Source organism: Corapipo altera, unplaced genomic scaffold, assembly GCF_003945725.1.
Source record: "Corapipo altera isolate COAL_440 unplaced genomic scaffold, ASM394572v1 49, whole genome shotgun sequence".
Lineage (NCBI taxonomy): Eukaryota > Metazoa > Chordata > Aves > Passeriformes > Pipridae > Corapipo > Corapipo altera.
The window spans coordinates 11,083,644-11,099,613 of record NW_020884879.1 but is presented as its reverse complement, the minus strand read 5'-3'; the positions used below and the strand labels follow the sequence as shown (position 1 = coordinate 11,099,613).

Sequence of the window (15,970 nt, the reverse complement as noted above, 5' to 3'; positions counted from 1 at the left end):
GTAATTTCACTGCCGAATTCTCCACATTTGAACATAAACCATGTTCCTGAGTGCCACATCTACAAATCTTTTAAACATCTCCAGGGATGGTGACTGCCAAATCCCTCAGCAGCCTATTCCAATGCTTCACAATCTTTTTTGGTGAAGATTTTCCTACTATCCAGTCTAAACCTTTCCTGGCACAACTTGAGGCTGTTTCCCCTTGTCCTGTCACTTGCTACTTGGGAGAAGAGACTGACCCTCACCTTGCTACAACATCCTTTCAGGTGATTGTAGAGAGTCATCAAGTACCACCTGAGCCTCCTTTTCTCCAGGCTAAACAGTCCCAGCTCCCTCAGCTGCTCCTCTACCAGATTCGTTGCCCTTCTCTGGACATGCTCCAGCACCTCAATACAGGAAAGATCCTGTAGAAAATTCACCAGATGGACACAAAACCATAAGCTTGCAGAAGGCATTTTCAGATGGGATGAGTGAGTTCTGTGCCAGATACGTGTAAGCTGATATGCTCTGAGGTAAGCAAAACAGGGATGAAGAAAATCAAGCCTTTGCCAAAACCTAATACTACAGTTTTCATGCAGACACATTAACCTGTACTCCCCTGTCTTATTTGTAGGCCAAAATTAATAAATAAGACTATGTTAATTTTCTATTGCCCCTCACAATCAATTTAAAATACAGGAAAAAACACCATTGCACAAAATTTTAGTAAAATTAAGTTTATATTCAGCAAAACACCATCCTATCCTAGTATTTAAGTCACTCCAAATCACTGCCTGTACATTTCTAAATGCTGTGTGCTCAGAGTAGCAAAGCTTTTACAGTTCAAAATAGCAAGACAGACTTCATAAAAGATTAATATACTTGAAAAGCAGGTCATTTATTAAAAGATTTTTTGAAGGCTTCCTTTCTTAAAAAGCAAAACTATCTGCCCACCTGCGCATCTCATCTGAAAATATTTGCATACACAGCTGTTCTTCAAATTTCAACCCTGTTTTCTTTCTTTGTTTTCATGTTTTAAGACAGGAGTAACAGGTATTTACTGAAACAGTAGCATGCTTCAGCAAGTGCTGCCTTCTTCCATGCAGTGATTTATCCTGTGTCCCAGATGCCTAGATACATGGATATCCTTTTCTCATACACAGGGTTGAACTGTTGGACCTTCAGCCCCAGGGCTGCATGCGATGGCAGTCTGGGGACTTCAGCTTTTAAACCTTCTCTTACCACAGCTGAAAGTCTCTTACAATAGCAGGTGAGGACAGGTTTTGCCCCTCCTGCATTTTCCACTGTACTTGTTTTTTATGAGTCTTTTTAAGCATTTGCTTTTTGACTGACTGCCTGGGAACTGTGCATGCAGTGCAAGTAGTCTGGATGTCACAGGTACAAGACACACAGCTACCCTGTTAACAAACAGCAGAAGGGAAATCAATAAATATTTCTTGGATAGTGGGCCTGTATCATTCTGTTCAGTGGAAATTATATGACCTTTGCATGCTGCAGTCCTCAAGACAGCATTTTACATGGAGCCAAAAAAATAGCAAGAGATATGGTAGAGCAAAAAATACAGACGATTTTGGACCAAGACATTGACATTTCAAGATATGCTCGACACCCTGTTCTTCACAAGTGTTTTCAGTTACAACATCTGCCTGAAGAACAACCTCTATCTGTTTCATCTTGCCTGCAAATAGCATGACACCCTGCAAACTTGAAAAATAAGCCATTAAAATGATTACTATCTGTTCAAGACATGGTAGCTCAACTGTAGCCACAGACTTACTCTCTTGGTAACAGGCTGTCATGAATGTGGTGATTATAAAAGACAGAACAAGTTGGGGGGAAGTTGCTTTGGGAGGAGGTTAAGTGAGGAGAACATAACGACCTTGGTCATAAGCTTCAAAGAAAATATGATGAAAAAGCCAGACACCACAAGGGAAGGAACATGCAGAAAGGAAGAAGGAAGCTGGGAAAACTCAGAAAAGGCGAGACACCAAGAAGGTGGAGACGACTTGTTGTGCCAAAAGCAAGAAATAATAGCACAGATACCAGCACTCCTAATACTCTTGTCATAAGATCATCATGAAAATTACTTTAAATTTAGAAGAATGACATTTAAGAGACTAGTTTTTTGTTCTATAAATGACTGTTTTTCTTTTTTTTTTTTTTTAAGTCACTAATTATTACTCAGTTTTGATGGGCAGCCACAACCAAATTCTTACGTGATCAAATGTAAAATATACTTGAAGGCCGTTCATACCTACCAGGGCAAGACAGATGGTGCAGTGTAGGTGTCTCCACTTTAGATTGCACTGCAGCCCAGGGGAGAACATCTGAGTATTTAACAGTAATGCAATAAGTGTAACAAATGGTAGGCTGCAGCTATTGATCACCATTTGGGCTTCCAGGGAGAAAAATAAAAGGCATTCAGGGGTTAATACTTCTGACTGAAATGTGCTTATTTAGAGGTTCACTTAACAGATGCCATCATCAGGAGATAAAAGTCCTTACACTGAACAGACAATTTTAATGGCCTTTCCATTAAGCTATGGGTGACATATTTCAAAGGGCAGATTATTGGTGTCTTTCTGCTGACAGCAAGGAATGTCAGATGAATTCAGAATATCAGTGACTGTTTAAGCCTTGCTAACAAGTATTTTGATATAGAGTTATATTATAATTCAGGACAAAACACCCTGACCAATTTATTCTTCTGTATAGCACATTTATGTCTGCATTTATATTCATCGCCAAAATAGGCAATGGACCCTTACTGTTCATAGGAACAAAGCTCCAGATGCTCTTATATTCTAAGCCTAATGTGCTCAGCTACTAGTGTGACACCATTAATCACACCGAACATGAGTTTTATAGCCTTGGAAAAATGGAACCTCCTAGATTTGTTACACTACTCCGCTTAATAAAGTTTGTTATGAACAAGTGAGCTCTGAATACAACATACTAAATATTATCATCCCATAATCAAAAGATATCAGAAAGACTTTTTAAGGTTTAGTTCCCTTCCTATTCTCCCACAGACTGGAATTATTCAGCTCTGTACTGCAGAGCCCCATTAAACACTTTGTTTTACACTGAATGACTGGAATCAAGTGCGTATGGCCTCCACGGATGGATAAGCTGCTGCAAAAAGAGGTAAGTCAGCAATACTGATTGGCTCTGTTGTCTGAGTGTGCCTTTTGATTTTTGAATTACTGCCAAAAGCATCATCATTTTGTGTTTACCCTTCAAAAGCCCTCGGTCACTCAGATGGTGCATATGCTCACAGCAGAATGTACTCCCTTGCAGAAACAGTATTCAGAAAAAAGAGATAATTTCAGTACTTGAATTTGTTGAATGTAAATTTGTGGCACAGATCCTCTATCTCTCATCCTTCATGACATTGTTACTATACAATATGAAGTGATTAAAAGACCAGTTTTACTTTGATGCCCATCTCTTTCACTCAGACAAATGGTTTATCTCTGTGCAAAGCTGTATGTAGCTTTCAAAGTGTACTTGGCCACATCATTTTACTCTCCCTTCCCCTCCCTGGCAAGTCAAAGTAACAGAACCACCGTAAACCTCTGTGGTGGTTTCTTTTGTATGCGTGTGAGTGGGAATTCATATTAATCACTAAAGACATACTGCATTTTTCTTCAATGCTGTAGCCAGGACTGCCAGCACCAGGCTCAGTACTGGCTTTCACAGGACACCACAGACTTGAATCTCTCTCCAGAGCTGCAACAAGAGCTGTTTCGTAGCTGTGAACACTTGCTGTGCACTTTGTACCTGGGTAAATGCCTGCTGGACACAGCAGGAACATGACCAGAACAGATCCCTGATGAAGCATCTGAGTTGGTTACAACTCTCCATGAATACAACATCAGCACTTGGGAATCTCCTAAGGCAGAGACAAATAACAGACTCTCTCGACATGACAGGATTACCTGTCTGCAAAGGTAAAATAGTTATTCCCATTTGAATACAAAAACAGATCAGACACCAATGATTTGGGTTTTACACAAATGTACAGGCAATAGTGAGAACACAAATAAATAAATCCTGTCTGCATAAATGGTAACAAAGTGACAAATGAAGGCAATTTTTACCTCCTTGTTCAAAGCCTTGTGAACATTTTGCAATCCTATGATTTCTCTTATTGCACTCTCACCGGACTTGCAAGTTCAGCTGACTGTGAAGGTCCTGTAAAGTCTGTAGGTTCTCTGAAGTCTTATTCGTGTGAACATTGTAACAAGTAGCGATAGCAGAGGCAGAGCCTGTGCTGTTTCAAAGGTGCTGCCTAAGATCTCAGGTGAGGAAATGCTCTCTTACAGACAGCTCACAAGCCTAAACCCTTTGTGGATTAAAAGGAAATTAATTTGATTTCTCAAGAGCCTATGGCTTCCCAACAAACCTTGGGAAACCACATCAGAATACTAGGATATGCTCTAATCCATTTTCTAGTTATAAAGGCTTCTTTATTACTGTTTTTGGCTGATAACACTTGAGATAGCATGTTTCTCATCATTCTTAAAACACTTGAGAGAGGACAATGTGAGTGCATTTTTTATTTTGGTTTTAACTTCTTTATTTCATTGCTGTACAGCTGCATTACACTTGGCTTTAATCCCTTAAGCATTATTTTCCTTGGCAAAATAGTCACTGAACTGAGTAGAACTTACTATTGGAAAAATATGCTTGAAAAACCAGTGTGATGTCAACGCCAACTGAAACCCATGGAGCTTGAAATGTCACAAATGTGCCTGTAGCTGAAATACAGAGCTCCTCATTTTTTTTGTCCAAGCTAGGAATGTTGTAAGTCTTAGGTTGTGAAGTCAACTGTAAAAATCATAGAACAGCCTCCTGAAACTGAATGTGTGCTTCCCCCTTCATGAACAATCCTTTGGAGAACACTTATTTAAAACTGGATGCGGGATAATTCCATAGGCAACAAACGACTACATGGCTCCCCTTCCAGTCTTGCCTGCATTAACTGTAGCTGTAAGAAGTTGGGCTACAGGCTTCTTAGAGAAAAGATAGAACTCGACTTTGTAAAATATCTTTAATATTCAAATATATAAATAAGCACTACTGAAGAATAATTCAGAGGACTGCAGTGATTCATTATGAACAGATGCTATAAACGGGAACAGTAACATTGCTAGGTAAGGAAGAAGCAAGCTATTTTAGGAGTCTTGAAAACCTCTTCTATTTCTTCAGACAGATCATGCTGCTATAGTTATTTTATAAAAAATTATATTCTGAAAAGCACTTTAGTAAAAGAAACCTTTTACTGGAACTATTATTTAACCAAGACCTTCTACAGCACTAAAAGACACTGCAATTGAGTTCCTGATATAGCTTTAAGAATGGAAGGGGTCAAAAAAAGAACAAAAAACCTACCATACCTGCACCAGGAGCTATTTATTAGCATAACACTCTTCCTTTTAAAGATTTCGTAACAACTAAAGTATATACAAAGTCTTACAGCATTTACACAATAAAAAAGTTTCCTATTAGCTGATGTAGTATAAGGTAGTGCTGCAATTTACTTCAAAGCATGTATACAATAATAATGAAGCAGACCACTGTACTTTCAACTTCTCGACTACCACACCACCACTGTCAGTTGAAATGACAGTTCATTAAACCACTGGGAAGACACAGATTGTCAAAAGATTTGTAACAGGTTGATCTGCAGCACTAACCATGTTAAAGAGGTAAAAAAAAAAAAAAAAAAAAGAAAAAAAGCTACATACTGTCATGTTTCTACACTTTCCTAGAGCTGTAACAAACCCTCACAGCCTTAGATATAACATATGCAAGACAACATAACCACATTTTTTCAGATATAGTTCAGCTACTGAGTGTATTTACTTCTGAATAGGAGGCGTTATATTGATATGGCTGTGTGTTTCCATTTTTGTTCATTAACTGTTCAAATAGGTCTACAAAAAAAATTAAAAGACAGCATGGAGTTTGTAGCCATGATGTGTTTTGACTAATAAAGGCATTCAGTATCAGCTATAGGATCTAATTATTCCTGTCAAAAGTTTAAGACCAGGAATCTTTGAGTAAAAATTAAACCCACAAAATCCCACACCTGCGCCGTCTGTTCACTCTGACCTTCTTTAAGCTTTTCCAACAGGGATAATACAAAATCATTAAAAATGCTTCCATCAACCCAAATGCAAGACTCATTTAGTTTATGAGAGGTCAAGAAGATTCACTAGACTATTTCTGCTGTAAAACGGAGGGAGCTTACCTAGAAAAAAGAAACCTTTACAGAATAGTGTTTTACTACAAGTAGGGATATATAGTTTAACAATGATACATAATTTAAGAACATAGCATTCTTTGCCTTTTAGAAACAGCTTTCATGTGCCAATAACGCACTTTCTACAAGAGATAAGGCTATTGTGCCTATCGTCATATGCCTAAACCTCTTTTTTTTGGCCAATTTTGCTTTTCTTCCCCCCTCAAAGGGATTCTGTTTCAACTTAGAAACTAGTAACATCAGCTGACAATATCCGTATTAAGACAGAAAGTGACAAATATAAAATCCACAAGGAACCACATAAATACCAAAGAAGTCATATAACCTTTCCATGTAAACACTTTGATTATACTGAAGCCCTAATCAGATTCTTGTCTTAAACTTTTGGCAGATAATGTGTATGCTCAGCCAGGCTTTGTAGTTAGTTATTGTTCAAGTGGAAGCCAGGTCAGCTCACATGTTGACAGGCATGCAACTTGGAAACATTGCACAACAAGCAACACAAAGAGATTTGAGAAGGGTACAGGACTTCAAGTAGACTTCACAACCCTTCACAAACTGAATATTCACAGACAAAGATACAGTCCTTGCTTTTTCTATGGTGGATTTCTCTCTCACACATGGGACACTTTCTGTGACTCTCTAGCTTGCTTGATGCTATATAACCACTTGATGATTCTGGCATTCCTTTCAATGGCTGAAATGCCGTATGGCACACGGTCATTGGCACTGTCATCATTTCTAAGGTCACTGTTGCTGTCCTGAGACTGTTCACAGTCTGAGCTAATCATGCTTGCACTGCGAAAGTTGAGGGATATAATATCAGAGTTAGCCCTTGCAAAGTTTTCCATCCCGAGGTTTTCAAGCTCTTCAGGATCCAGTCCGCAGTAGTTAAAGAATCGTTCAACATCTGCGTCAACGCGAAAGTATCGGTCACTTAAGTCTGATTTTGATCGCTGTAGGGAGGGTCTTCTACTAACTCCGCATCCAGACTCGACTGCCTCAATCTCTGGGGATTTCAGGGTGGCAATGGCAGCGATTTTGGGCTTTGGAGGCAGAGGTGGGGCTGAACTACTGCAGGGTATTGCTTTTAAGGGCTTTGCGCTAGTTACTTTCCTAATATCTGAAGAGCTGTGAGAGACATGCAAGAAAGTCTCTGCTGATTGATCTAGGAGCCTTCTGCTGACGTTGGAGCTGCTCTCCTGTGGGCTGCTACGACCCTGCGTGGGGTAAACCTTCAAAGATTCGGCGAATGAGTGTCGGTTCAGCTCGGTTGAATCAGCTCTGTGGGGTGGCCAATTTCGGGGACCGTGCTTATGCCCTGAACCTGAGCTGGAGCCTTCAGAGCTGTTGATGATGTTCTTCAAAATCTCAAGTTTCAGATTTTCCCTCTGGACGCCACTCTCAGTCTTTGCGTTGTTGCTGAAGACTTTCAAGGTGGGGCTTCCCAGTGCTCTCTTGGCCGCAGGACAGACCGGTGGCTTCGCCAGCACTGCCGGCTTCACAGGCTCCTGCTTGGCATTGATGACCTCCTGGCTCTTGACATATTTTGCCTTGTCGGCTTCTAGCCTCTCCACTGCGCTCAGTCTTTTTGGATTAGGCTCCGCCTGCCTGCGAAAATAGTCAGGTCCTTTGTTCAGGATGCGGAGAGGAACGGCGGATGTGAAAGTCACGGCAGGGCTGACCGGCTTCACCATGCTACCTGTCGGTAATGTTTCTGTAGGCATGTTTGGTGGTCTTTCCCCCGCAGCCGTTTTGGATTCTTCTCTGGGATCTCCTAAATGCACGGTGCAGAAACATGTACATTAAGCACAATGAATAGCCGATGAATCCTGGGATCTGAGCGTTAGCAGCAGTGCCTCATCTCACAGCTCATTAAATAACACTGCGTTTCTCTTTTAAAGGTAGCCTTTGTAGGGCAAGGGCACCCGACACAAGTCCGTATTAGTCTGCTCCGCTGACTCCTTTCTTCTCGCTGAAAGATGTGGGAGTCTCGCCGTTCCCTTTGCGCTCCGCTACCGGCAGTGATCTGAAATGCAGAATAACCAACCACACGTTAGTGAGAGTGCCTGACATCAGAGCGATAGCAACAGCCGCCTCCCGGCCCTCCTCTTCCACCGCTGGATGGGATGTGCTGCTGGCGCACAGTGCTCAAGAGTGCCCAGGCCCTGCTCCCCTGAGCATCTTACAAGACATGTATTGCTTAATGTTTACACTCTGATTTAACAAAATTACACTGTAAAATAAAAAAAAAAAAAAAATTAAAAATTAGACCCTACCACAATACAGCCATGCATTTCTAAAGGGAGAAAGAGAAGAAAAATGTGACCATTTGGAGACTTAGATCCATTTATCTCCTGACAATCTGTGAAAGAGTGCTTTCAAACTAATGTATTCGGCTTTGATAAGTTGGTTTGTGAGCCTACTTTATCTCTAAATCCAAACATTTTTCTCCTTACAGACAACATACCCTATAAATCTCAGAAATTAATTGTATTTTCCCTATTCATTAAATGCTTCAGAAAACTGTCTGGTCTAAAATGTAGAGAGCAAACAGAGACACGTAATGTTTTATGTGTAATGCACACCTTTCATCATTAATCTAATATTAAATCAACAACTAAAAAACAGGACATGCTGCTACAGCCACCAATGCCAGTTCAAAGTCTGTTTGAACATCAGTCCCCATAGCACTGGTACTGCAGTAACAAAATAAGGCTTTTCAAGTTCTCATGATCACCTTACAGGCTTAACAGAACAACACAAAACTGCTTTGTTTTTTGATGAAAGATTCTGGGAACATGCAAAAACACTGTCTGCAATCGAAAAAAAAGAACTTGTCTTCAACATTTAGATTTAATCATTCAAGTTTTCTACCAAGCAGTAAGTACAAATGAAGATTACCTTCATCTAAATTATTTTAAGATTCTATCACTTAGATTGTCACAACAGTCTAAAATCCAACATCATGGATGACATTACAAGTGCTGAAACAATTTTCCCTCCACAAGGCACTGAAGGGCACTTATCACAGAATCTACTTTTCAAGCAGTGATTTCGCTAATGGGTCTCATTTGTTTTATTATTGCCCCATTAATCTATGCTGCCCTTTTTAATATCCCATTTCTATTATCACTGTGTTCTTCAGGGAGAGAAAGAAAAGCAGCTGCTACTTCTTTACTCTATCCTAAGGAATGCAGAGCAGCATCCTTACCTGGGATGACTTGCTTTCGTGTGCACTGCCATCCTGTGTGTGCTCATCCATCAATACCCAACTTACTAATATAGCGTGTACATTGTTTTGACCAAAAGAAAAAATAACACCAAAAAATTTAAATTCCAGCTAAAGCTACATTAACAGTTAAAAGAAAACAACCTCAAGTACAGATGCCCAGAAATATATGATATATACATTGAATATTCTCTCTGTATTATCCAAGGTCAAAGCAAGCAAATAGAATACACAAATACTATAATGAGATTATAGGAAAAAGCTGAGCTTTCTCCTGAAGGCTCACTGTCACAAACATTCTTCAAATACAAACTAACACATTTAGGTGGGTGATAAACCAGACAGGATTCAGTGCAATTGAAAGGGTAGTGAAATGTTAATTAAGCTTCCCTTTCAATGTCGTTTTATAAATCCTAGTGCTAACTCCTCGGCAGTTTGACTTCCTGAATTTTAACTAAGTCTTTCTGAAAGAGAAAAAGCTTCCTCTCCTCATTTGAATCAACATATTTATTAGTACTGTTTTGAAATTAGGTATGAAATTTCCAAATCCGCTCAAGGCAATTCCAACATGCATCTGCACACACACATTTCTCTTCTGTACACACAAATCAAATCTTTCCACGTCACCAGCTCAAAGCTGGATGGCTAAGTGCCTATAGAAATACTCTATTGGTGTGTATATTTAGTATTTCTACACTTGTGTGCAGAAATCAAATCTACATGAGAGCAGGGAGGAAGAAAACCCCATAAACAACCCAATTCTCTGTACTAAACACTGTCACTCAACTGAGTTAATACAACTTGAGTAAGTGAGACCACTTTCCTGATGACTGTCATTAAGGGCCACCAAGGTCCTGCCCCAGAGGACAGCTGCCAACTCCATTATCCTCCTGGTAAGCAGCTCCACACACCACTAGGGATCGTAGCTGGGCGAAACCAAGGCCCATCCTGGAGCTGGGCCTGGAGCTGCTTTTGGAAGTCTTTGCCCAGCATTTAACAACTTCCTCGCTCTCGATAGCCCTGTTTAATTCCAGCAAGCATTGCTTAGAAGGCTAAGCATCCACGTTGGCTTCAACACCACACTTAAAAGGAAAAAAAAGAAGAAAAACAAACCCCACTGTGCATGCATGTTCATCCAAGAGAACAAGTGTGCTTGTTTGCAAGCACCTATGGGGTCAAGTGCCCTGAAGTCAATGGAAATAGGCTGCAACTGGCAACGTGATCCAGGAATGTCTAGAAAGAAAAGCAAAGACCTGGTGAGGAGCCAGGACAGAAATGTCCACCTGAGCCAGCACAGGGAGCCTGGGGTTACATGGCCAGACATGGAAGCTTTACACCTGTGGGGTTGGTGGTATAAATGAAAGAACATGCAGCTATGAAAAGGGATTAACATTTGTGTATTGTTTAAATTGATCCACTTCACTGAAGTGCTGTATTTGAATGTCACCAGAAAGTTTATTCCGTACTCTAATCTCAGAGAGATAAAGATTATTAACCAGGTACAGTTAGAAAAGGAAGTGGGATGAAGGAGAGGTGGATGAATGCAAATTGCTAATGAAAAAACTTCTCCTGCCTGTGCTGGTTGCAGCATGATTCTGCTGCTAGCCAGGAAAGTCAGTTCCACTCCTACCAGCCTCTTTGCTGTCCATGGGTACCTGAAACACCACAGTGACATTAGAGAGGCTTGCTACTTGTTAATTCAATTGGTAACGATAAAGGCCGAGCAGCAGCAGTACAGTGTAGTCTAAGGAATACAAAACTGTGCCACTTAGTTTCCAGTTGTGAAAATCATCATTGGAGCAAGAGGGGTATAGAAATGGCTTTCTTCTGGCTTAAACTCCAAAGAAACTCACTGTTTAGGCATCTGAATTCCCTGTTGGGTACATCTCTGGTACCAGTATTGCCCTGCAGAAATTCAAAGGCAAATAGGTTTTCTTTACCCACTCCCACTGTGTGAAATATACCTAGGGACCCAAGAAATGTTCCTTTTACTCTGTTTACATCCAAATGTCTGCTCTGTAGCTGTCATCCTTCTATGGACTGAATTGTGTTTTTCAGGATTCACTCTGCATTTCCATTATTGCTCTTCCTTATAATAACTACTAGACTTAAGAGATTATTTAAAGAAAAACGAAGACAAAAAACTTATGCACACATTCAAACATAGTTCTTTTTAATACTATGCATACATTAATAAAATCTTTCTGACAGTTCTGACTAACTGAGCTCCTCTAGCATCCATTGAAGACCTGTTGAGTAGAATAAAAACAAAGTTTTAGGGTTTTAAAGCTGCATTTTCACCCAGACAATTCAATTCAGGAATCATTTGTGATAGGGGCAGAGATTCAAAGCACTTAATTTTAGCACATTCTAGGTATTGTGCTCTAATCACTCTTAAGTTTGTCAGATATTCACATTTAAATAACCAATGCACTGTCTACATGATTTAGGGGAACATAACAGAGCCTAAAGCAGCAGTAGCTATACAACTAACATTAGCTACAAATAAATCCTCTATAAAATATTCTTTCCTTGATTTAAAGCCAAGACAGCAGGAGGAGATAAACTATGCAGAAACTTTGGAATTACAGGTCCATATATTCTAAATATGCAGTTTCTTAAAATGTACAAGAAATTTATGAGCTGACCTCATTCTGGCAAATATTTATTTCTAGCAGTATTATGAATGCAATATTATTGTACAATAACTGAGTTTATTTTTTCTCCCATACCTAAAACTGCATTCTAAACACACACTGAATGATGTTAACCCACTTCCCTCCCCTGTTCTGTGCCCTGTTGCTCCTACACATTGGTCAAGTTTCAGCCAGTCTTTCCCTAAAAGTATCCATAGAAGAGCACTACTGCTATTTTGACAGTATTAAAGTTGCAAAAACAGCAGCAAAAAGCAACATGAAAATGAAACTAGTGAAATTTCTGTCCTTGGCCTCGGCGAGGACACAGCTTCACCTGACAGAGTTACAATGAACCTTGTATTCTTAATTCATCCCTCTGGGACAGCAGATGAAAGAATTGTACAAGAGGTAGGGTGAAGCACAGTGGATAAATATAATGAAGGCTGACAGCCTTTACTCTGCTTTCCTTGATATTTAAAGGCCTGTGTCAATTTTATTTTCCAGGTGATAAAATGTAACTACCACTACCTCAAGATGCACCATAAACATCACATAAATTCCAGCATAAGCAATCAAGAAGTGATTGCAAAAGGACTCAAAGAGATCACGAAACAAAATTTGCTAAGGAACATGTGACACAGACGAAAATGTCAGGCTCTCCTAACAACTAGGTGCACTTCAGAGGTGCAGGTCCCATTATGAAGATGCCAGTTTCTTAACAGTCACTGAAAAGCCTCTAAATGAGGGCATCACTGAGCTACTGGTCTAGGTACTAAGTTATACTAATGTGTATGCCTAAAATTGATACAAGTTCTTCTGTGGATAATTCTCATTGTAAACCTCACATATATATGTTACTAAGCTTAAAAATACAGGCAAAGCCCAAGTAAACTTGGCTGAAACTGATATAAGGTTATCCATATCCAGAATGGCAGCAATATTTCATTTTTAAAGCCAATTTTAGATAAAGATGTGTATAGTGTGTAGACTTGGTCTCACATATTAACTGTCAAGATAAAGCATGAGGAGATGAAATAGTCTTTCAGATCTACCATGACTCAAAATACTAATGAAAGTGCCTATTTTCAACTCTGTTCCCCCCTAAAACATGAAACAGTGAATAGCAAGTGAAGAGCAATATCTATTTGTTCAAGCAGACATTTAGGCCTTCAAAAGGTCATAAATAATGTGAACTACAGTGACCTAAAACCAAGAGTGGCAGAATTATGTAGACAAGGGAAATTTTCACCAAGTGGGAAGGTTAACAACTTTGGCAAAGGTGGCTACTTTTCAATGCTGATGTATTACTTCCAACCAAAAAACCCCAAACTACAACTAGCATTAACTTTGTATTAGTGTACATAGATGAATGTACAATGGGCTGATATATTTAAACTAATTCTGCTTTGCTCTTACATCACACTCAAAGACTTTTAAGACAAAACTCTCCATAAATAAAACAGTGACACCACTTAGCACTCTTTCTATTTCAATGTGCAGTGAAAATGATGAGGCTTAAAGGAGGATGTTGCCATAACCAGAAATGCTAAAACTATTGTTTTACAGAAATAGTTTCTGTAAAATCCATAGAGATACAAACATCTGGAAAGCAGGAAAGCAACCTAGCAGCTATACTTACATACTAGCTCTGTAATGTATGCCATCGGGAGCTGGATAGAGATGCCTCTTTGAAAGAAAAACCTTTAGAAAATATTTTGTTTCTTTTTAGTTCTGAAATCCATCACTGTTACATCTCCTACCCAGAAGCAATAATTAGCTCTCAGTGATACTTGCTTCTGGGTTAAATACTACCCTGTAGATACTGACACACATGAAAACTGGTTTCCTTCAACAGGCACAGAAAGCTGCACAAATGCACAAGAAAGCTCAGAAACGAAATTTCCCTTTTTCCAACTAGATGATAAAAACCAATATAACACATCCTATTATTCAGAGTGATTATTACAGACTGTGTTTATAAAAGCTGTAGTGGAAACCAATTCTTTTTTCTTTGGACTCCTGTGTTGCTTACACCATATTGTAGTCTTTGCAAAAATTTCAGTCACTCATTTAAACAAAAAAATCAGGAAAGGGCCTAAAAAAGTATAATAAGGAATGTAATTTTTTATTAGATTTGTAACTCTAGCCTTATGTGAATACTTTTATTTCAGTGTGGATTTTATGAGAGTGATGCTCTAAACACTTCTCAAAGCTTTAGAGGAAACATCCTTACTCTCTGTTCATCACCCAGTGTCAATGGTCACAAGTCCAAACCATTTTTATCCTTTTAATTTTGCATCTCTCCATACCAACCATGTTTTAAGTTTATAGTCTCCTCCCTACAACAAGACCACAATTCCCAATTTATCCTGTGGTCTCCTAGGCCTATACAATTTTCCCAGGATCTCTTCTGCATTTTTAGAAATCAACACAACCCCCTTCTTCAATACAGGATCCCTGGACCTGGTGCTCTGTCACATTTCACAGTGGGAAATGCCAAATATCCAAGGGATGTTCATCAAACCCTGGGGTTCCTACTATACTATATCACAGCTGCTTGGTCCCTCCTCCCTGGAAAAAGGGGAACTTTTACTTCTCTGCTACTTCTTTACCTCCTCTTCAAACTGGCTTGATTTCTTAATATTTCAACGTTTACATGCCAGATTTAAAAGGATAAAGTGAAAGTATGGATTTCCAAAATGAATGTTTATATTAAATGGTCTGTCTACCAAGACAGACTTGTAGCCAAAGACTTGATGACCCAAAACCAGAAGACTTCTGTAGGTTCACCTCCATAGCTACTGCAGCAAGGCAACATGAACTCTCTTGGATATTTGGCATTTTGCTTCATGCAAACCTATGAAAGCACCCTCAAGCTGAGCACTAAAAACTAATCAGCACTGAAATATGCTCACCTAAAATGGCAGAATCTTTGGGAAAACAAAGTCTCTCTGTTCACCATTTAAGTGACAGCAGTGTTCATAAAATCTTGAGTATCTGATATTTAAGCTTGGATCTCACCTTGAAGCATATGTTCCTCTGCCAGTATTTTTTGCCTCAACTAATAAGTTGGGAAGCACTTCTGGGCTCTTCTGTCTGCATACAAGTCCCCAGTTATGTATGTCCTGAACACCATACCAAGTCAAAACCTGGACACCTTCCCCACGTCCCATATTTGACTTCTGTGGTTGCCCATCTCCTCTATTTATTTTCTATGGAAAGGAACGGTGAGAAATCTGGAATGAACTTAAACATGGAAGACAGAAGGGATGTTCAGGAGAAGAGGCCCATGGCGATGCCCGCACCCCCATGCCACCCAGCATAGGTGAAGTTCTTATTTCTACTAACAGACATGCACATAACTAAGACTGATAGTCACTCCCATGCTGTAGAGGAACCAGGGATTTCCTTGCCCAGCTTACTCATTCACACTATCTTATCCAGCAGGTAGCTGCCAGCCCTAAAAATGAAGTCAGTGTTGCTGAGGATAACAAAGGAAACACTCTTCCTCCACTTGATTTTAGAGTGCAGACTAGAAGCAGCCCTCCAGGGCAGATACTCGAAGTACTAGGCTATACCTAGTATTATACAAATATCTCAAAGGTCAAGAGGGTAGCGCCAGACTCTTTTCAGTGGTGCCCAGCAACAGGACGAGGAGCAATGGCCATAATCCAAAACACAAGAAGTTCCACTCAATATGAGAAAGAAATTTTTTGGGGGGGGGGGGGGGGGGGGGCAGAGCACTGGAACAGGCTGCCCAGGGAGGTTGTGGAAATCTCCTTCTCTGGAGACATTCAAAATCCACCTGGACACATTCCTGTGTAATCTGCT

The 15,970-nt window shown here is 39.8% G+C and overlaps 1 protein-coding gene across 8 annotated transcripts in view; it reads right to left on the bottom strand.

Annotated features, from left to right (window-relative positions):
• Nucleotides 1-4,547: 4,547 nt before the first annotated feature.
• FAM110B (family with sequence similarity 110 member B) overlaps nucleotides 4,548-15,970 on the bottom strand; it is a 113,863-nt gene continuing 102,440 nt past the window's right edge. For all 8 annotated transcript variants that reach the window (XM_027638757.1, XM_027638756.1, XM_027638754.1 and 5 more), the window contains one exon: nucleotides 4,548-8,300. In XM_027638757.1, the coding sequence (XP_027494558.1) occupies nucleotides 6,886-7,998 (1,113 nt within the window). In that variant the 5' untranslated portion in view covers nucleotides 7,999-8,300 and the 3' untranslated portion in view covers nucleotides 4,548-6,885. The remainder of the gene's footprint in view (nucleotides 8,301-15,970) is intronic.